Raw genomic sequence first — 22,254 nt, forward strand, 5'->3', positions numbered from 1 at the left:
ACAGAAGTGCCTGGGAGGCAGGGCTGGTCACTCTTTATTGGTGGGCAGTGCAGGGGGGTCTAGGATTGAAGGGTCCTGGGCCCAGTCCCCACTCAGCCCCCGTGGGCCCTGGTGGCTGTGCTCAGGCCTGGGGGAGCCTCTGGGCTGGGGGTGGGGGTGAGGTGCTGTACAGAGAGAGATGGAACCAGGAAGACAGGGCGGCCGGTCCAGGGCAGTTGGGAGGCAGATGAACGGATCAATGGCAGCTGGGTGTGTAGAAGAGGGCTGGCCGTGAGGGAGGTCCTATGGCTGACCTGGGAGGGAGGGGGGATGGAGGAGGAGCTGAGGGCCTGGGTCCCCCACCCCCCAGTGGCTGGAGCGGCAGAGTCCCTGGGGAAGCATGTTTGCCTTTGTGCCTTTCTGTCGGAAGAGAGTCGGCTCCCTGAGACAATATCCATTTTTATATTTCTTGGAAATTTCACGGCATTCATTTCAGGGAAAATAAAAGCTGTCATTGCTGGAGAAATGATACCAATCAGGGCCTGAAAAGGCTGGAAAATTATCCTCCTGGAGACAAAATGTTGAGGGAAAAATGCAGATTAAAAGCACAAAGAGACACTTTACCACCGTCCTGCCCTCCCCTCCCCCTGTAAGGAATCACCACATTTTACATAACTCCACCTTCCCTGGGTGGAATTAATTGAACCCAAGAAGAACTAACTCACGGGTCAAAGGAGGACTGTGAGATGGCCAGAGATGGAGATAGAGAGTATCCAGAGTGGTAGCTCAGAGGTGGACACAGGGACAGAAAAGGAACAGGCAGGATGTGGGCAGAGGTGGCCCCTTAGGGCCTGGCTGATGAGCAGCCCCAGGGAGGGGACTGGACAGTGGGTTCTTTAGTCCCTGCCTCACTGTGGTTTTTATTAGATGGGGCCCCATGGCAGTCTCAGGCAGTCTCTGACTCCGTTTAGGTGAGTCCTGCAACCTGGAACCCTCAGGCCTGGGAGCACTGGTGCTTTGTGGGGTGCCCTGCTAGGGACCATGGAAGCAGAGTGGGTGGACAGCTCGGGGCAGAGAAAGCAGACTCCGGAAATGGTATCATTCATCCAAGAAACAAGCCCTGAGTTCTGTGTGTCCTGCATGGACCAGGCCCTGCTGGTACAGTGTGGAGTGAGGTCTGGCAGCAGCAGGCCGTGTCCAGGGGCTGGGAGTCGTGGTAGGGAGGTCCCATATTAAAAAAGCAAGTTGAGGGACTTCCCTCCTGGTCCAGTGGTTAAGATTCCATGCTCCCACTGTGCAGGAGACAGGTTCAGTCTCCAGGAACTAAGATCCTATAGGCCATGCAGCACAGCCAAAAACCTACAAACAACAAATGCAAATTGAACCAGAAGAAAGAAGTGGGTGGATAAATTCATAGTCCCCCATCCTGACCTGTCCCCCACCTCTCCAAATACCAGGGTCCTGAGGTCCAAGGGCCTGTTTGAGGCAGAGCCCGCAGGCTCCCGGTGCTGGCTCCTGCAGGGTGGGTTCTTTCATTCTTTCCAGTCGTTTTCTCCCCCCGGGCCAGGGGCTTCCAGCGGGTACCACGGCCACCCAAGGTTTGGGGGCGGTGCTGAGTCTGGCCCTGTGGCCCCTTCTTGTAGCAGTCTCCAGAACTCTTCCCCCATCACTGCCAACCAACACCCAGGCGCCCGCGCTAGTGGTGGGGAGGTGGGGAGGGGTGGGGAGAGAGGGGTGGGCCTGAGCACGGACAGATGCTAAAGGAGAGGATTGGGAAACCCCCGGATTGAAGCGCTCTGGTCCAGGCGGTACCGGCACTATTTCAGCGCGCCCCACAGCCTATCCGTGAGTCCTCCCTGGACGGTGCTCCAGTCCTGTGGGCTGGGCTGGGCTGGCTCATCGTCTCATCAGCTTTAGCTTGAGCCCCTTTCAGACGGTCTGGCAGGCATTCCTGCGTGGGGGTGGGGGGCGGGCATCGAATCGGAGGGGACAAGGTACCCTCATTCCTCTCGGGACTAGAATTCCCGAGCCCAGAATCGGTGCCAGACCCTTGGGAGCTTGTTCCCGCAGCCGCCTTCCCCGCCCCCGAGCTGCCACCGAGCTGACAGGTAGCCGGGATGCAGGCAGGAAGAAGGAGGGGGTGCGGGGGGCGCGCGGAGGAGGGTGGAGCCGCCGGCTCGCCCCCTCCCTCGGGGCCGGCGGGCGGCGCAGCGCGGCGCGGCAGCAGAGGAGGCGGCGGGCGCACGGAGAGAGCGGCAGCCCGCCCCGCTCCCCCCGGGCTCCGGCTCCGGCTCGGGCTCCATCTGCGCTGTTTCCGCGCCGCCCGAGCGCGCACCTGCCGGGTAAGTGGCACCCGAGCCCGCCGCCGCCGCGACCACCGTCAGCCACCTCCGCCGCCGCGCCGAGCCTCCAGGCTTTGTCTGCGTCCTCGCGGCTCCGGCTCCGGCTCCAGCGGCGACTCGCGGGCTCGGTGCTCGGGCTCCGCGGACTGCCCGGCGCGGGCGGGAGGCTGCGCACCAAGAGCTCGGGGCGCACCGGGCCAGCTCGCTCTGTGCCGGGAATGAAACTTCGTCCAAGTTTGGGTTCCGGGGAGAACCTGTTGAAGCCGGGAGGGGCCGGGGGGCGAGGACGCGGGACGGAACCGGTTCCAGGTCTTTTAGGGCCGTCGGGTCTTTCTCCCTGATCCTGGGCGGGACGGCGCGCCGGCGCGGGGGCTTGGGAAAGGGACTGGTGAGGATTCTGACCATTGAATAGAGAGGACGGGGCCGGGGATGGCTTTGCGGACAGCCGCGAGGACAAAGTTTGGTTCTCGAGTCTCTTTCTTGAGCATCTAGTTCCAGTGCGGAAAGCTGAAGGCGGCTTCCGGGGCCGCATGGACGCCGCACTGACCACACCTCCTTTTCCCGGCCTCAGCTTTCCCCCTCCCCCCATCTGGCCTTGACTGTAGCAGGTCGGGGGCAAGCAATGCAGAGAAGAAAAACAATCTTTCATTGACGGCCTACTATGTGCCAGGCCCGGTGCCCGGAGCTTTATTACAGGGGCCTCCCCAATCTGCTGCCGGCACGTGTGTGCAGGGACAGAGGACGGTAATGGACGGACGGTGCCTACAGTGGCTGGTGGCCGCTGGGAGCCTTCTCCCTCCCTCCATCCCCGAGTGGCGCAGGGAGGCCAGGCCCCAGGCCCACTCGCTGCTGGGGATTCCGGGTGGCCTCCAGCCTTTGGACCTAGGCCTGTACCCTTCCTCGTCGGGCTCGTGGGTCCCGTCGGGCCCCAGTGCCTTTCTGAACCTGTGTCTACTTTTCCTGCAGCTGCGGCCCAGGGGCCATGCAGAGGCCGGCTGGGAACCTGGCGGCCCGGAGCAGCCTGCTGTAGCAGAGACCGCCCAGGGCTGCGCGGCGGCGGCAGCTGAGCCATGGAGGCCCCGTATTCGATGACAGCACACTACGACGAGTTCCAGGAGGTGAAGTACGTGAGCCGGTGCGGTGGGGGAGGCTCGCGGGGAACGTCGCTGCCCCCCGGCTTCCCGCTGGGTGCGGGGCGCAGCGCCACCGGGGCCCGAGCCGGGCTGCCGCGCTGGAACCGGCGCGAGGTGTGCCTGCTGTCGGGGCTGGTGTTCGCCGCGGGCCTTTGTGCCATCCTGGCCGCCATGCTGGCTCTCAAGTACCTAGGTCCGGGGGCGGCGGGGGGCGCCGCCTGCTCCGAGGGCTGCCCGGAGCGAAAGGCCTTCGCGCGCGCCGCCCGTTTCTTGGCCGCCAACCTGGACGCCAGCATAGACCCGTGCCAGGACTTCTACTCCTTCGCGTGCGGCGGCTGGCTGCGGCGCCACGCCATCCCGGACGACAAGCTCACCTACGGCACCATCGCGGCCATCGGCGAGCAGAACGAGGAGCGCCTGCGGCGCTTGCTGGCGAGGCCCGGGGGTGGGCCGGGGGGCGCGGCCCAGCGCAAGGTGCGCGCTTTCTTCCGCTCTTGCCTGGACATGCGGGAAATCGAACGGCTCGGCCCGCGGCCCATGCTCGAGGTCATCGAGGACTGCGGGGGCTGGGACCTGGGCGGCGCGGCGGAGCGCCCGGGGGCGGCGGCGCGCTGGGACCTCAACCGGCTGCTGTACAAGGCGCAGGGCGTGTACAGCGCCGCCGCGCTCTTCTCGCTCACCGTCAGCCTGGATGACAGGAACTCCTCGCGCTACGTCATCCGCGTGAGTGAGCCACCCCCGCAAGCCCCCGCCACGGGCACCCCCACAAGCGGCTAGGAACTAGGAGTGCCGCGGCCTGGCACGCCTGCCCCGCGCGCCCCGTGCGCCCGGGAGACCGGTGCGGAAGGGGGAGCTTAGGGGGATGGAGGGGAGCGCACACCGGCAGAGCGCGGGAGGAGGGCGCAAGTAATTTCCCTCGAGTAATTGCGGTGTTTAGCGGAGCCGCGGGAGCCGCAATTTCCCAGCCCTCTGGCAGGCGGTGAGAGCTCGGGGAGGGGTGTGCTGACGGGCTGTGGTGACAGGCCTGTCGGGCTGGGGCTGGCTGAAATGCCTGAGGAGGGGGGCGGGCGGGGGTCAGCTGTCAGTGAGCGCGAGAGTGCCCCTCAAGGGTGGGGAAAGGAAAGGATTTCAAAAGGAAAGAGAGGGACGGGTGGCGGGCACCTGGGTGGGGGGTGTAGGGAGGGTGGGGACCGGGGAGCCATACCCATTCAGTCCCCAGTTTAGGCCAGTCAGTCAGTCCTGGGGGCTTAGAGCAGCTGCTCTGGATTTGAGGCAGGGGCTGTCGTCTTTATGCTCCGGGGGTTTGTGACAGTGGATGCCTGGCAAGTCCTCCATTTGCCTGTTGGAAGGGGATTCAGTCTGTTTGCAGGAACCCGGAGTGTTGATGTCTGAACCCCATCTCTCTCCCCAGATTGACCAGGATGGGCTCACCCTGCCAGAAAGAACCTTGTACTTAGCTCAGGACGAGGAGAGCGAAAAGGTGTGGGCGCATGGGATGGGGTTCCAGGGAAGCCCTGGGACTCCGGGAGGCATGGACCGGGGCCTGGCACTGCCTGCATCCTTGCCCTGCCCCTTCCTGGTGCAGATCCTAGCAGCATACCGGGTGTTCATGGAGCGCCTGCTCAGCCTCCTGGGTGCCGAGGCAGTGGAGCAGAAGGCCCGGGAGATCCTGCAGCTGGAGCAGCAGCTGGCCAACGTGAGCAGGCGCCGGCTTCGTGCTGGGGGCGGGAAGGCTCCGGCGGGGCTGGGTCAACCCTGCCCTTCATCCCCAGATCACAGTGTCCGAGTATGATGACCTCCGGCGAGATGTTAGCTCAGTGTACAACAAGGTGACCCTAGGGCAACTGCAGAAGATCACCCCCCACGTGAGTGCCACCCAGCTCTGCGGGGTGGCGGGGAGATGCTGATCTTGGGACCCCTGGGCTGTCCCCTCCCTGAGTCCTTCCATGGCCATGGACTCCTGTGACCTCTGGTCGCCTCTCCCTGCCCCCTCCCTGCCTTCTGTGGTCCCTGCCACACCTGGTCCCTCTGTCCCCATCTGTGGCCCCCCCAGCTGCGGTGGAAGTGGCTGCTGGACCAGATCTTCCAGGAAGACTTCTCGGAGGATGAGGAGGTGGTGCTGCTGGCCACAGACTACATGCAGCAGGTGTCACAGCTCATCCGCTCCACCCCCCACAGGTAGGGCTTCCAGTCACCCACCTGCCCCCCGCCCCGGTCCCTCCCCTGCATCCCAGAGCTATCTGCTTGGAGAGCTTTGAATCCCTGCCTCCACTTCTGTCCAGCATCCGCATTGGGGAGGCAGGTGAGGAGCACTGGAAAAGGAGTCCCGATCCCTAGGTTCAGACCTGGCTGTCCCCTCTACTGTGTGGGACCCTGGGCAGGGCCGGGAGCTTCCCAGGCTGCAGTTTTCTCATGTGGGGATGGCAAGACTTAAGTGAGCCTGAAGTTAAAAGGGGACGCTGTGGCAGTTACTCTGCTCCCCCAGGACCACCAGGAGGAAAACCTCCCTGGCCTCTGCCCCATCTCAGGAAGGAGCTGAGGCCCTTCGAGGCCAGCTCTGAGATAGGCAGTCACCCCAAGCACCCACTCTCCCTCCACATGGCAAGTGGAAAATGGTGCTGGCCCATGCTCCAGGAGCACCCAGCGCTTTCTCGCTGGCCTGAGGCGTATCTGCTGTGTGTGGGCCCAGCTCTTCTCCCTGACTGGGGCTGGGAGGACCTGGAACAACCCTCAGTCCTGTGCAGGTGCTTGGTCCTGCCCCGGGCTGGGGGCTGGGTGTGGGGCGCCTGTTGGGACACCCAGTTGCTTCATCTGGCCCTTAGGATCCTGCACAACTACCTGGTGTGGCGCGTGGTGGTGGTCCTGAGCGAGCACCTGTCCCCGCCGTTCCGAGAGGCGCTGCATGAGCTGGCCCGAGAGATGGAGGGCAGTGACAAGCCACAGGAGCTGGCCCGTGTCTGCCTGGGCCAGGCCAACCGTCACTTTGGCATGGCGCTTGGTGCCCTGTTTGTACACGAGCACTTCTCGGCTGCCAGCAAGGCCAAGGTCAGGCTGCCTGGCCTTGGGGGGTGGGGGAGTGGGTGCTGAGCCGGGGATGAAGCTTTTGCATGACTGTGGTCCAAGCATGAGGAGCACGGGGAGCCCCGAACATCCCTCCTGCAGCGAGGGGCACCGGGCTCAGGGAGGGCTGAGCCCTCTCTGAGCCTCCAGGGTGCTCCTCACTGGGCCTCCTCCCCCAGGAAGCCTACCTGGTTTGTCAGCCGCAGGACGCTCTCCCCACCAAGCTCCTGCCCGGCCTGCTCTGCCATGCTCAGTGGGATGGCCTTAGGAATGTACGTGATCTTTGCTGGGGCAGTTAGCCCCTTCCAGACCAAGCTTCCTTTCAGGGTCCAGGGCCTGAATCTCTTACCTCCAAGGTCTCCCCTTGGTGCTGAGCACCCAGTCCTGGGCTTCGGAAGTGGTGCTGAATGATTAGGGGGGTAACCCTTGCTCCAGGTGCTGGGGACCCAGAGCTATGGCCTCCTGGATTGATCCCTTGATCCTTGACCCCTGGCCCTGCAGGTACAGCAGCTGGTAGAAGACATCAAGTATATCTTGGGCCAGCGCCTGGAGGAGCTAGACTGGATGGATGCTGAAACCAAGGCGGCCGCGCGGGCTAAGGTGAAATGGGATCCTGGTCCCATATGTTGGTTCCATAAACATGCATTAAGTGCCTACTCTATGCTAAGTGCTGGGAAAACAAAAGAGACAAAGATGCCTCTATGGAGTTGGCATTACCCAGCCTCCTCTCCCCGTTCCTTGAGCCCCACTCCTACACTGGCCCTGGAGCTTTCTCCCTTGGGGGGTTAGGGGGCTATCTCCTGAGGCCCCAGTCCACCCCTGACCCTCTCGCTTACAGCTTCAGTACATGATGGTGATGGTGGGCTACCCAGACTTCCTTCTGAAACCCGAGGCCGTGGACAAGGAGTATGAGGTGGGCCTGCCCTCTGCCCCTGCCCTAACCAGCCACGCTTCTTCAGGCCTATGGCCAAGACCCCCATGGAGACCAACCACCACCACAGGGAAGGAGCCAGAGCCCTCAGCTGATGGATGCTGGGAGGGCATGGGACCTGCCGGGTGCTGGTCTGGCCCTGCCCCCTGGCCTGCCGCTGAGGGCTGCCCATCCCCTGTGCAGTTTGAGGTCCACGAGAAGACCTACTTCAAGAACATCTTGAACAGTATCCGCTTCAGCATCCAGCTCTCAGTCAAGAAAATCCGGCAGGAGGTGGACAAGTCCACGTGGGTACCTGGCCTGGAGCAGGGGTTAGGGGTGCCACGGGGTGCCATGGGGACAGTGTTTCTTATCAATGCCTGGAGGAGGGCACACTGCCTCACAGACATGCTGGCATGGGGAGGGGGGACTGGGCCTGCATAGGGTGTGGGTTCCGCCTGGGAGAGGCCCAGGACATGGCAGTAGGCTGGGACATCAGGCCATCCTTTAAGGAGGAAGAGGCTAGGAGGTCGGGGATGGTAGGGGACGGAGTGTGGGTTCCCCCAGCTGACCCCAGCCTCTCTCCACAGGTGGCTGCTCCCCCCACAGGCACTAAATGCCTACTATCTACCCAACAAGAACCAGATGGGTAAGGGGGCGTGTCGGGACGGGGTGGGGGTGGGGTTTGGGGGTGGGCAGGGCCTGGAGGTGGGGCGGGTCTCCTGCTGACCACGCCCTCTCGACAGTGTTCCCAGCTGGAATCCTGCAGCCGACACTTTACGACCCTGACTTTCCGCAGTGAGTATGGGGCCTCGTGTGAGCGAGTCCTGGCCATGGCCTTGTCTGCGGGGTGGGCAGGGAACTGCTCAGACTGCCCGAGGCTCAGGCTGGGCACAGGAGTCGTGACAGTTGCAATCCTGGGTCCCCATGATCCCATTTCGCTGGTTATTTAGAAAAAGGTGTAGGGTTTTGTTTTGTTTTTTTCATTCTTTTAAATGTCCGGAGTCCCTTTTTACCTGGGTTGAGGCTTCTTTGGGCATCAAAAGTGAAGCAATCTAGGGAAAAGATTAAAGGAAAAAGATCTAGGAAAAAGGCTAGATCCCATATGGGGTGCCTCAGTTTCCCTCCACCCGTTTCCACCCACCCCCTTGACTGCCGAAAGCTGTTAGATGTTATTTCCTAAAAGAGCTTGCAGGTATCGCTGGCCCCTTTCACATACCCCACAAGGAAGCTGAGGCACGAGAGTCCTGGGAAAGTGGAGACAATGGCCCTCCTGGGCTACCTCGTGGCCTGGCCGGGGCCTCCTGAGGCCGTCAGGGCAGCAGCCGAGTGGGGCTCTCAGAGGCCGGGCGAGGCTGGGGCCTGACGCTGCTGCCCCGGCCCAGGTCTCTGAACTACGGGGGCATCGGCACCATCATCGGTCATGAGCTGACCCATGGCTACGATGACTGGGGTGAGGCCTGCAGGCGGCCTGAGGGGGTGGGGGACAGGCACCGGGGTGGGGGGGAGGCAGGGTGGTGAGGACTAATTGGGGCCCTGTAGCCCCCTCCTATGCCTGCCGGCTCGCGGGTGAATGGACAGGGAGCCTCAGCCCGCCCTACCTGCTGCCCACAGGAGGGCACTATGACCGCTCGGGCAACCTGCTGCACTGGTGGACCGAGGCCTCCTACAGCCGCTTCCTGCGCAAGGCCGAGTGCATTGTCCACCTCTACGACAACTTCACCGTCTACAACCAGCGGGTGAGACCCCACCTCGATGTCCCTGGGGTCCCTCAGGCGGGCCTGCCTGGCCAGCACAGACGAGGCCCATGCACACCCCTTGGCACACTCCTGGCCCTGCACAAACCCAGGACAATGGTCCCTACACACCCACCAAGGTCCGGGTGCACACTGACTTGGGTGCGTGCGTGAGTTCACACAGACTCACACACACTTGGGGCACAAGGTGGGGGAGCCCTACCCAGACTTTCTGGGAAAGGGAAGGTGGGGCAAGAGCAGGGCCCAGGGAGGCCAGACCTTAAGGAGGCCAGAAGGCCTGGGCAGCCTCCAGCCTCTTCGCTTCCCCCCAGGTGAATGGGAAGCACACCCTCGGAGAGAACATTGCGGACATGGGCGGCCTCAAGCTAGCCTACTATGTGAGCGGCCCCTGCCACGCCCTCCACCCCTGCGGGGAGGGCTGGGGGACCCTGAGGATTGGGCTAGAGACCTCGTCACCCCTACCCCCTCCACCCTGTCCTGTTGGTCTTGGAGGGGAAGGTGCTGTGCTGGGAAGAGGGCCTCCTAAGTCCCTTGACTTCTGGGAAAGCAAAGAGGGCTGCCTGGGGGAGGTGGCCCCTGCCTGGGGTTAGCCTTCTGGAGAGGGAAGAAGTTAGGGACCCGAGGGCTCAGCCTGGTGGGCGGTGTGTAGAGCTGGGGTGGGAGACTGGCTGGCTGGGTGCCCCGCACAGGCACCCCAGTTCCATGCTCTGCACCCCCAGGCATATCAGAAGTGGGTGCGTGAGCACGGCCCTGAGCACCCGCTGCACCGGCTCAAGTATACGCACAACCAGCTCTTCTTCATCGCCTTTGCCCAGGTGGGCCGGGTGGGGGCCGGTGGGGTGGGGTCAGCTTCCAGCCTGTCTCCCACGGGCCGCTCCTCAGAGGCAATGCCCACCCCCCCAGCCCCGGGCTGTGATGGGGAATGAGGACCTAGTGTGCGGAAGGAATAGTTATACAGGCTGGTCCGTGGACTCCTGGCCTCACATCCCCACTGCTCCTCTCCCCGCATCTGGCCCCAGAACTGGTGCATCAAGCGGCGGTCGCAGTCCATCTACCTGCAGGTGCTGACCGACAAGCACGCACCAGAGCACTACAGGTCCGCCCCCCTGCCTGCCTGGGCCTCATCCCCTCCTTGTGTTGGGGGGGGTGGGCTGGGGGTGGTGCGGGTGGGGTGGGAAAGGACAGCTGGGGTCTGGTGGCCCCTGGGACCCACACTCTGTGGGTCTCTCCCTAGGGTGTTGGGCAGCGTGTCCCAGTTCGAGGAGTTCGGCCGGGCCTTCCATTGCCCCAAGGACTCGCCCATGAACCCTGCCCACAAGTGCTCTGTGTGGTGAGCCTGGCCACCAACCATCGCCCCCCTCTCTCCCTGCACGAATCACCTCCCGCCAGCTGCCGGGGCAGGCATGGACCCGGCTCTGGTCCACTCGGGCGCCTCCCCCACCACCCTCGCCTCCCCGGCCCTTTTGGGACTCCGCACCCCCCCCCACTGTCTCCCACTCCAGGAGAGACCCAGAGCAGGGCTGAGGCTGGGCTCCAGGAGGGCGTGGGGCAGAGACTCTAAGGTCCCCAGACTGGGCTTTTGGGAGCCAGAGCCTCCACCAGTCTGCACTGTCCAGGCCCCCCACCTTCGCTGTGTTATTGCTGCTGAGTCTGGTCAATAAAGCTGCTCTACTGTCGCCTCGGCCTCCTTAGGGGCCCCCGGAGCAGGTGGGGTTGGATGAACTCCTTACCTTAACGGAATGGGACCTAAAGAAGACCTTCTTGTCCCCTCCTGGTGGCCTCAGCTGGGCCGACTCTGTTCCACCTCCCCAGCTCTTGTCTTTCTCACCAACCACCCACTCTGGGGCTTCCCTGAAAGCTCAGTTGGTAAAGAATCAGCCTGCAATGCAGGAGACCTGGGTTCGATCCCTGGGTTGGGAAGATCTCCTGGAGAAGGGAAGGGCTGCCCACTCCAGTATTCTGGCCTAGAGAATTCCATGGATTGTATAGTCCATGGGGTTGCAAAGAGTCAGACACAACTGAGCAACTTTCACTTTCACTTTTACACTTTCACCCAGTCTGCCCCCGCTCCCCCACCTCAAAGTCTTGCCGAGGCCCCTGGACCAGCCTTGTGGGGGCCAGAATGCCGTGCCCAGTGACCTCCACCCCAGCATGACTCTGGGACCTGACTTCTCCTGGGTGTCCAGAGTGGTGCCCCGCTTACCACTGCAGGAATTTCTGCAGTGTCCCCAACCAGTCATGGAGCCCAGGCCAGGCTTTGGCTCATCTTCTTGGAGAAAGAGGACATGACACGTGACCTGAAAGCATCCCCTCCAGCCTGGGGCAGGAGCTCCTGGGCAGAGAGAAGGAAGGGAGTGGTGGGGGACGGGGACGGGGGCGGGGGGGCCCAGCTGTGGCCGTGGGGGGAGGGGAGGAGACATGCTGTCTTGGACAGGAGGGCAAGGAGAGGGAGGAGCCCCCCTGAGGGGTCCCAGCCGTCTGCGGTGATGAGGCTGGGCACCCTTCCTCTTCCAGGCCTGTTTCTGTTACATCAGGGGTGGCCTAGAGAGGGCAGCCGCTCCTGGGGCCCTGCCCCATGCTTGTGGCCTAACCTGTCTCCCATTGCAGAGGTGAACCTCTTGCCGGTCCATCTCCTGTCTTTATGCTCAGAGAATGTCCGTCCGCCGCTCAGCCTCTAGGGGTGCTCAGAAAGTCTCTGTTATCTAAGCCTTGGATGTCGCAGCCTCGGGGAGGGGAAGACAGAAGGTACACCCGCCACTCAGACTGAGCCACAGTGGAGGGTGCAGGGGGGTCCACAGAGGAGAGGCAGGAATGAAGAGGGGACCCCGTAGAAGGGGGAGTGGCCGAGTCCCCAAGAGGCAGGGCTCTTCACACACAGGCTGCAGGCATCAGTCCAGGGCACAGAGCCCTGCTGGGGGCTGCCTGGCGGGGTGGTGAGGGTGGTGATGGTGGTGAGGGGGCCCTCATACTCAGGGCTCCTTAGAGGTGCTGTGTTTATGGGTCTTCCTTGGTTTCCTCTGGAAGCCTCTTTCCCCCTGGGTTGGGCACGTACATACCATGTCCTTTGGGGAATGAGAGCAGAAGGACTGTCTAGCTCCCTGTCTCGACCTGCCCCCCCAGCTCCTGGTCCCATGCCTCACCCCGCTCCCTCTGGTCTGGGATCCTGGTTGGAGACTAGATCCTCAGGCACCCCATCTTGTCCCACCCCCGGCTCCCTGAGTGGCCCAGCTCCACCCAAGACAGATCCTTCCTGTCTCCCAGCCGGCACAGGGGAGGCCTTTGGGGCTAGGTGGGGCCAGTGGGGTGAGACTCCAACAGGGAGTGCCATGAATCCCAGGTACTCCTGGGGCCAAGTTCCTCCCCTTCCCATCTGTACCCAGCTGAGGGGACCAGTGGGGTTGGGCTTGTAGGGGAAGGTAGGCCCCTGGGATAGGACACAGGGTTCCTGGCCTCCAGGCTAGTCCCGAGCTGGAAGCTGGGAAGCCTGAGAGTCTTAGCTGCTGGCCAGGGCCCTCATGCCCACTTGTGTCCTGGGGGGGACCACCCACCCTCCTGGCAGGGTTGTGGACAACAGGCCATGAGGCCACTGGAGACTCCCTCAACCTGATGGATTCCTGCTGGGCTCACAGCGATGATGTCACTGATACCTGGGGCTGCAGGCTCCTTGCACCTTTCCGGGAGGACGGAGGGAGACCAGTGGTCAGAGGGATCACAAGCCAAGGGCATCCCAAGGACAGCATCCTGGCCCTTGTGCTAAGTTGCTTCAGGCATGGCTGACTCTGCGACCCCATGGATTGTAGCCCACCAGGCTCTTCTGTCCATGGAATTCTCCAGGCAACAATACTGGAGTGGGTTGCCATGCCTTCCTTCAGGGGATCTTCCTGACCCAGGGATCGAACCCATGGCTCTTACATCTCCTGCATCGGGAAACCCACCCCCCACCCCCACCCTAGCCCTTAGGGACCATGAAACTTAGACAGCCAAGGACCTCAGAGCTATAGGGTGGCCCTGCAGGGCACAGTCGTGACGTGGGTGTCACCCATTGGTTCCCAGACTGCTTTTCCAGACAGATCCTGAGAGCATCCTCATTGCAACCCAGTAAAGTGGACGGAGGACGGAGGACAGAGGCAGCCCCTTTTACAGACAGGGAAACTGAGGGGAGTCACGTGCCCTGCTCAGGGTCACGCTGCTCGTGTCTGCTGATGGACACGTCTTGGTTGCTGGGTCCTCTCGAGCTCCAGATGTCCCTCCCACCCTCAGCATCTCCCCCCATGAGTTCTGTTAGGAAACCGAGCACACAGCATAGAGGCGGCCGCTTCACTGTCCAGCAGGCCCTGTGCCTGCAGTCCAGCTGAGGATCCACTGGCCATGATGCTCACCCAGCTCAGCACAGCTGCCCACTCGGCCTCAGTTTCCCTTGTGTTGGCTGAGGGGCTCAAGTGCTGTGGTGAAGGTCCTTCCGGTTGTGCAGTGATTCTAGAAGTCGCCGCGGGGCAGCTTGTCACAAGGCTGGCTCCATCCTTCCCGGAGGAGGAGGAAGGCTTGGCCCACAGCAGGGATCCTCTGAGCATAGCTCATTGGGATGACAGAAAGCAATCTGCAACTAAGCATGTAACAGCAGGGAAATAAAGGAGCCGTGGGATGGTTTACCACTGTGCTGAGGCTTCCGGGCGTCCACCTGTGTGCCCTCATGTGTCGGGCTTCACGGTTCTGCCCTCCGCAGCTTTGAGGCCCAGCCTTGAGCCCCGGGGGTCACTCCTGCCTGACCTTGGCCAGTGCCTCACCCTCTCCAGGCCCAGGGGCATCACCGGTGGCCGCGGGGCTGTGGATGAGGGGGCGGGCCCACCTGTGCTGGCCAGACGTGGGCCCCTCCGCCACCCCAAGACTGCACAGCTGCGGCCCCAGCAGTGAGAGCCCCAAGCTGGGTCCTCAGAGCCATCAAGGTGTCCCTGAGCAGCCCTGCCCCCCAGGCTTTTCCAACAAGTTCAGTGGAGCCCACATTCAAGTTTCTGTCACCTGTGTGGTTGCTTGTATGCAGACCCAGATGTCCAGCACCCCAGGGACACCAAGCTCCCCAGCCCGTGAGGAGCCCTAGAAGCAATGTTTTTAAATGGCTAGAGCCCCTGTTCCAGACATGCTAGGAATCCCAGTGTCCTCCATGAGCATATACCTCTGCAGGGTTCTCAAGGAGGGGTGGGTTCCTCCTCACGTCCCCACCTCCATACCCCCATATTGGGCAGCACCCTGAATCCCTCTCTCCCCAGGGAGCAGGTGGAGTCAGAGACCTCACGGAAGGGCTGGTTGCTGGAGGGCCCCTTTCACTGCCTCCTTCTCTTGCCTTCAGGGCACCTTGCGTGTGTGCGTGCTAAGTCACTTCAGTTGTGTCTGACTCTTTGTGATGCTGTGGACCATAGCTCACCAGGCTCCTCTGTCCATGGGATTCTCCAAGCATGAATACTGGAGTGGGGGGTTGCCATGCCCTCCTCCAGGGGCTCTTTCCGACCTAGGGATCGAACTTGCGTCTCTTATGTCTCCTGCACGGGCAAGTGGATTCTTTACCACTAGTGCCACCTGGGAAGCCCTCGGGGCACCTCACCCCTTCCCTAAACTGGCTTGAGGAACCCACTTTCCCTCAGTACAATAAAAAGAGCAATTTCCCAGTCCCCCTGCCAGCTCCAGGCCTGTCCGGGGGCTAAGTTCTAGGCTCCTGAGGCCACCCCTAGGCCACTCTGCCACAGGACAGGACAGAACAGGGCAGAGCACAGAGCTCCAGAGTCCAGCTTCCTCCTCTGTCTCCCCTGTCCACCTGTGTAGGAGCTTGGACTTTAATCTAAAGGGGTCATCGCTGAGCAGGACCCTGGCAGTCGTATCCTCTAGCCCCCAAGCCCATGTCTGAGGAGAGACTGTAGAAGGGAGTGAATTGTGCTGACTTCCACTCCTTGGACTTCCCTGGTGGCTCAGACGGTAAAGCATCTGCCTACAATGCAGGAGACCTGGGTTCAATCCCTGGGTCAGGAAGATCTCCTGGAGAAGGAAATGGCAACCCAGTCCAGTATTCTTGCCTGAAAAATTCCATGAACGGAGGAACCTGGCAGGCTACAGTCCATGGGGTCACAAAGAGTCAATGGCGTTTCCCCTGCTGGCAACTTGCAAGGGGTCACAAGACACCTCAGTCTCCATCCCAGCCTGCGGGGGTCCCAGAGGGCTCTTGGATAGCGGAGACATTTTCTGCTTTGGAGCCAGGCAGCCTCCAGGGTACCTGTCACTGCATAGCAGGTGACCACGTGAGGCGGTTCTTGGGAACATTTTACAGAAAAATGCAGGCCTCCGAGCACGTTATTTATAATTCCTTCATGGGATTATTGAAGGTTTCAGAACAGTATGACTCTCAGCCCATACTCCCCCTAGAAGTCCTTGCTCTGCAGGCTCCGTTTTCCTGAAGGAAACCCCGAATTTGGACAGCATGTGGCTGAGCAGGACTCTGGCAGCATGGACTTCACCCTGAGGCTGGGCAGGGCAGATGTCCTCACCTCGAAAACCACTGGGGGCGGGGAAACCACGTCCCAAGGCCCCCTCGCCTTTGGGGAAAGCTAGTTGCACCCTGTTCTGTCTTGTCCTGTCCTGCGGAGCTATTGTGGGATCAGGCCTCCAACCCTCATGGGTTTCAGCCCTGTGTGGTCAAGGGACCCCAAGCTCCTAACCCTGCAGACCTAACATCAGCGTTTGTGTTCACAGGACATGGCTTGTGGCTCATTTGGGGCCTCTTTGTTGGCCCTGGTGGGGTTCTCAGCCCTCACTCGGTTACAGCCCACCTTTGAGGTACCAACCTCAGGTTCCACTGGCCGTGTCCCCCCACCACTAGTATGGGGGTGTCCTTCAGTCCCTCTCTGCCCTGTGGCCCGCTGTCCTCAACAAGGGCCCAGCCCAGCCAGGCCCGTGGATGCCTCCCTCCTTCCCACGCTCCCTGCCTCCTGCACAGGGTGGGAGGCTCCCACTGCAGGGGCTGCGGGGGACACACCGCCCATCCCTCGGGTCCAGCCCTCTGAGCAGCCCTGCAGCCGGGCTGTGGGCCAGCATGAGCTCACTGGGTCAGAGGAAAAGGACATGGCGCCTGGCCCCCCGACCTCAGCTGGGCCCAGACCTGCGAGCCTCTGGCTGCTGCTCAAGCCGATTCACTGGGCGGCAGGCAGCTCAGATCCACAAGCCGCGATCCCGTGGTGCTGCAAAGCCACATCTCTCCTTGTCTATTTTGTGTAAATAACATAAAAAACCTTCCTAGCTTCCCATGGGACCAGACCATGGTGGTCACCGCTGACAGAGGTCTGAAGGCAACGACTTTCCTGTCACTCGAGGAGCCCAGGCTGGGGTGGGGGCAGAGGGGGTGCCCTGCTGCTGATGACCAGGAACTGGGACATCTGGTGAGCTTTTCTAATTATCTCACCGATAAATAACCTGTTTTCATGCAGAAAAAAAAAAAAAGTGAGTGACATGTCTTAAATTCTTACAAATAGGAGTTCCATTGTGTGTTTATGACTAGTAAAAGCAGTTCTTACTGGGGACAAAAAAGGGGGAAAGGGATAGAACCGCAAAAAGCTGGATGCTCCCTACTGAGGTGGATGGTGGCCTCAACATCTGGATGGGGGGTTTCCCATCCCTGTTTCTTCCCCGAGGGGCGGCTCCAGAGACACACAACTGGCTCCTGGGCACCGTGCCAGGTGCATTGGCACAGGTTGGGTATCCCTGGTGGCAAGGGGATGTCAAGGGGACTCTGGGCTGTGGCCTCGATTGTGTGCGGGAGCGACCCTGAAGCTCTGCTCACCCGGAGGAAGCAGGCCCTGGGTCACCTTAGATCAGAAGGTGCGACTAAGAATATGAGTCAACTTCCTGCAGGTCTCTGGACCCCTCAACCCCACCCCTACTGGAGACAGGGATGGGGGAGGCATCTTGGAAGGGACAACAGCTGGTCATGCAGATGCTGAGCAGGTGGGGAGACCCGTGTCTGGAAGCAGGGGGGGGTCACAGCCTCAGATGGGAGCATCAGCCGCAAGGTCAGGATGGTCATCTCGTCTGAGGTCTCCCGAGGTTTCCAGGCAGCACCTGTGCCTGCCCATCAGGAAGCATCCTGTGTTGTCACCAGAACCCCGCTGGGCTTAGTTCAGGGACCAGGGGTCGGGGTTGGGTGAGGGGAAGGAGGGACTCCAGGAGCCAGGGATGGGCTGTGCTACAGGTTTGGCTGGGACTGGCCTGGGGTGCCCCCTAGAGCCCAGTCTGAACTCTGCAGGGAGTGATGCACCGGTAGTCACGGGGAGTTGTTTGTCAGTCCTAAGAGTCCTGTCTGGCGGACTTCTCTTGTGGTGCAGTGGTTAAGAATCACCTTGCAGTGCAAGGGATGTAGGTTTGATCCGTGGCTGGGGAACTAAGATTCCATTTGCTGCCGAGGAGCAACTAAGCCCACATCCTGCAACTACTGAGCCCATACTGTAAGAGCCAACCCAACACAGCCAAATAAATTTTTTTTTTTTAAAAGAGAGAGTTCTTACTAGGGTCCAAGGATGACTGGTCTCTCACTCACATCTCAACTGGTTGGTTGAAGGGACATCAGGCCTTCCAGAATGCCTAATGTGTGTCCCACTCTCCCAGGCTTTATCTCATTCCAGCCTTGCCACAAACCTGGGCCGTCAGCCCTGGTTTCCCTGGTGGTTCAGCTGGTAAAGAATCCGCCTGCAATGCAGGATCCCTGGGTTTGGAAGAACCCTTGGAGAAGGGAAAGGCTACCCACTCCAGTATTCTGGCCTGGAGAATTCCATGGACTGTATAGTCCATGGGGTTGCAGAGAGTCAGACTTGACTGAGCAACTTTCACTTTCACTTCTTCCTGGAACTTTCATCCTGATGGAGTAAAATTTATGTTTGGGGCAGGACAAGGCAATCTAAGCATAATGCACTCCCTGCCCGTAGTGGGCCCTCCCTAGCGTGCAGCCTGCACCTGCATTATACATGAAGCCGACCTTCTTGAAGCTGCGAATGCCTGCTCTATCATGAAGATCAGGGTTGTTTTTTATTTTTTCTGACACAGGCAGCGTAACTCCTTAGTATGTTGCATTTCTTTCCCAATCCCATAAGGGGTCCTGGGACCTGTTGCTCACTATGTATGTGCTTGTCTGGACTCTGTATTTTTAGGTGAACTTTGTATAAAATATGGCTGTCTTCTCTGAGTGTATTATCCTTTATTTCAAAAATGTGTGGGAGCAGTCCTTGGAGTTTTCTGAAAGACTTCCTACTGGGTTATAATCTCCACTTGGCTCAAATAAAATTTTCTATTTGGGGACTTTCCTGGCAGGCCAGTGGTTAGGACTCTGCATTTCCACTACACGGGGCAGAGGTTTGATTCCTGGTTGGGGAACTAAGATCCCACATGCTATGCAATCAAAAAAAAAAAAAAATTCTCTATCTCTTCTCTATATGCAATGGTTTTGACCAGGCACCCACCTTCCAGCATGGCTGTCAGGTATCCTGGGGAAGAGAATGTGGGCACTGCGGCCAGGGGGCTGACGCAGTGTTCCTTCCTCATTTGCTCACTTCTGTTGGATTGAGACTGAGTAAGTTGAGTGTGTCTAGCTAAGCAGATCTATAGATTATATGATCTATTGTAGTTTTAAACAAATGATTCCTCCCAAGCAATCAAGTGGGCTTACAAAAATTTCTTATAAAAAGATGGCAAATAATACCTGTAATCCATACCAGGTTAAGTGGTTGCTACTTCCTCCCTCCTGACACATGCTCATCACCCATGGTACAGAGCTGACGGGAAGGCAGCCCTAAACATAAAACATTAAACAAAACCAAACTGTTTGAAGCACCCCCACCTCCATCATCATTGGTTTGCTCTGGGAGCACCTTGAGATAGTCTCAATAACAGCATGAACCTCCCTGGTTGACAAGGCGTTTAAAACCTTAGCTTTCAGGGCATGAAGACAACCCCCCACAGTTTTTTCCCTGTGAAGTTTAAAGTGATGTGCTGTTCTACCTAGTACTTTTTGATATTTCCCTAAGCAATGATAAATATTTGGAAGGCTCTTTTAAAGTTTCTTGTGTAATAGCACAAGACGAAAAACACCTACCACCAGGCAAACATTTATTCTTTCTGCTGCAGTAAAAATGGCAGAAACAATGAACAGAAAATGATCTGTCGAAAAACCGAAAGGCATTTCTTTGTCAGCAAATACCTTTGGAAGATGTAGAGAAAACATAGCTGTAGATTGAAGAAAAAGTGTTAGAGCAAATTACCCAGTGTGGGAGGTTTGCTATACAGTCAGTTGGCTGAAAGTACAGATGTTTCTACACATCTCAGCTTAAGGTATTTGCTGGATTCTGTTCCAATAATGAAATATACAAACCACTTTGTGTGTGTGTGTGAGCCACTAAAGGAAAGATGTGGCAGGGAAGATATATTTCCAACAGTTCATACTTTGTTTAATAAAAAACAATGTCATGTGGGGAAAACAGTGCAAGTGCCCCCATTGATGGAACTGCTAGTGGGAAGAATTTTTTCCCAACAAAACTTTCACTTATTTATTCCTGAGTCTCATAGAAAGCTAGTGAGGAAAGAGCAAACATCAGGAGCCAAGCATTCCATCTCTCCCATGAGCTGTTCAGACAGCAGTGATGGTCTCACTATTGTGATTTGGTTGGTTGATGTGTAGGTGACCTTCAGTTCAGTTCAGTTCAGTAGCTCAGTCGTGTCCGACTCTTTGTGACCCCATGAACCGCAGCACGCCAGGCCTCCCTGTCCATCACCAACTCTTGGAGTTCACCCAAACCCATGTCCATTGAGTTGGTGATGCCATCCAACCATCTCATCCTCTGTCGTCCCCTTCTCCTCCTGCCCTCAATCTCTTCCAGCATCAGGGTCTTCTCAAATGAGTCAGGCCTTAACACAGTATAAATGTGTGCATTTCCTGTGTGAGGCTTCTTGTAGACCCAGCTTGGTTCTCCTCCAATGTCTTCTCTTGGAGGTGTACCTGATTTTATTGCCAGGTTTCATTTGAATCCATTGAGGAATGGGACAACTCTGCTTTTGTATCTTGACCCAGAATCACTTGAGACTGAAAGTCTTGTGAGAAGATGTGGTGAGGTGCAAATTCAACCACACACAGGATGGCGGAAAAAAGAGTTGGGAAGGATTTAAAGAAAAAAAAACAAAAAACAAAAACGATTCTGGATGATAAAAGCTGCAGAGGCAGCAGAACCTGCAAAGCCCATCTCTGGTCAAACCTTTGCAAGAAAGAACTAGAAGCCTCAAGAGCACATAAAATACAATAGGAGCCATCCATGGTGTTCACTTTCTAAAACCAAGATTGTCCAAGTAAGGGAGAAGCTTCATGATAGATTCTTGGTAATGGGATTGAGTGTGACCTTGAGAATGTTCCAGATTAACTCCACAGAATGACACATCTTTATGGCAAGGTATTGAAGGGAGCTGGCATGAGTCCTTCTGCCCTCTTTCTTCCTGACTCCCTTTCCTTCTTAAAGGTCAATGTGCTGATATTTCTCTAGGTGACAAGCATGTTGACGAAAATAATCTATAAACAATCCATAATGTTAATAGGAATTGTAAGGAGTTTTATTTGAGCCAAACAGAGGACTATAACCTGGAAGACAGCCTGCTGTCTGGAGGAAACTGGAAGAAACTGCTCCAGAGAGGCATGGATTTCAGAACAAAGAAGTAAAACAAGTCATGGATACATTCCTTCAAGGTTTAAAAAAAAATCAGATCAGCACATAAAGAGAGTCAGTATGGCCTTGGCAGCTGGGAAGGGAGTCCCAGGATTGGTGTCCCAGAAAGGGAGGAATTTTTAATTTTTTTTAACCTGGACATTATGCCTACTCAGTGTGCCCTTTTCTTAAGAATTAAATTAGATGTACAAAGTATGTTTGATAGGCCAAAAATCAAGTTAACTCCTGTAAGCCAGAATGAGTTCCCCATTCCTGGCATGTAAAAATTTCTTTTATCAGCAACTATCAGTCTTAAGCAGTAAAAAAAAAAAAAAAAAGCTTGAAAAAAAATAAGCATGCTTTCTCTGCATCTACCCCTTCATGGTAAAGATTTTAGAACTGATGCTTGAAAATGTGTCCATGGACGTGATTTTGTGCCAATACTTGGACCTACACACTTTTTAAAAGCTTGGAAACAGAAACTGTTTTCATAAGTTAGGTTTCATTTATGTACCATACAATTCACCTTTTTCAAGTGTACTATTCTGTAGTTTTTCTTAGAAATTCAAAGTTGTGTGACCATCACCACGAATTCCAGAATAATCTGTTTTTAAAACCTGTGGTTTGAAAATGAAGAGTTCCCTTGGGAGTTGAACCCATTTATGAAACATAAACAAGCAGCTCTTTCCCTTTGGTTTGCTGGACCATCTAACTGACAACAGAGAAGGATGAACCACACAAGCTGCATTGTAACAAAATGCCTTTGCACAGTTGGTGGGTGGAGTGTAAAACCAGTCCAGTGATTCAGTAAGGCCCTTCTTCCATTCAGCTCCATAGTTTGTGACAGTCACTAAAAACCAGAGTTGAAGCAAACTGTTCTGAGAGCCTGGCCTTCAGATTGATGTTTTACAGTGTGAAATCAAAATTTTAGTAAATAAGGAAGCACATTCAGTCATATTAACATTTCTAGTGAGAGCAAAGTGCTTTCCCTGCAACTTTTTAAAAGTACAAAGAAATTTGTAGTTTTGTAAAATGTATTGGAAAATATGGCTGTCTTCAATCCTATAAAACTCTTTGGAATATGTCTGTGGGGTGGGTTATATGACTCAAACAGTAAAGAATTTGCCTGCAATGCAAGAGACCCGGGTTCAAACACTGAGTAGGGAAGATCCCCTGGAGCAGGAAATGGCAACCCACTCCAGTTTTCTTGACTGGAGAATCCCATGGACAGAGGAGCCTGGCAGGCTACACTTTCACTTTCACTAACACTTTCACTTTCATATACTCAGTGTTTTTATATCGGAGTGGGTGCTCCTGAATGTTTTCAGACAGAGGTCAGAAGTGTTAGGAGTCTGTACT

The 22,254-nt window shown here is 57.6% G+C and overlaps 1 protein-coding gene across 4 annotated transcripts; it reads left to right on the forward strand.

The window, feature by feature from the left end:
* The first annotated feature begins 1,954 nt into the window (after window positions 1-1,954).
* ECEL1 (endothelin converting enzyme like 1) lies at window positions 1,955-10,855 on the forward strand. Of its 4 annotated transcripts, none has more exons than XM_043445208.1 (19): window positions 1,955-2,087; window positions 3,288-4,177; window positions 4,866-4,934; window positions 5,040-5,150; window positions 5,227-5,319; window positions 5,508-5,632; window positions 6,277-6,499; window positions 6,694-6,786; window positions 7,016-7,114; window positions 7,353-7,427; window positions 7,629-7,732; window positions 8,015-8,073; window positions 8,171-8,222; window positions 8,810-8,877; window positions 9,039-9,163; window positions 9,493-9,558; window positions 9,901-9,996; window positions 10,201-10,277; window positions 10,416-10,855. In XM_043445208.1, exons 2-19 carry the CDS (start codon window positions 3,392-3,394, stop codon window positions 10,513-10,515), a joined length of 2,421 nt encoding a protein of 806 aa, XP_043301143.1. In that variant the 5' UTR covers window positions 1,955-2,087; window positions 3,288-3,391; the 3' UTR covers window positions 10,516-10,855. The 4 variants fall into 4 exon arrangements, with proteins under 4 accessions (XP_043301143.1, XP_043301141.1, XP_043301144.1 ...); XM_043445206.1 differs by lacking the exon at window positions 1,955-2,087 and adding an exon at window positions 2,191-2,321; XM_043445207.1 differs by lacking the exon at window positions 1,955-2,087 and adding an exon at window positions 2,930-3,065.
* The last annotated feature ends 11,399 nt before the right edge of the window (window positions 10,856-22,254 follow it).

The sequence above is a fragment of the Cervus canadensis genome, chromosome 24, assembly GCF_019320065.1.
Source record: "Cervus canadensis isolate Bull #8, Minnesota chromosome 24, ASM1932006v1, whole genome shotgun sequence".
NCBI classification, from domain to species: domain Eukaryota; kingdom Metazoa; phylum Chordata; class Mammalia; order Artiodactyla; family Cervidae; genus Cervus; species Cervus canadensis.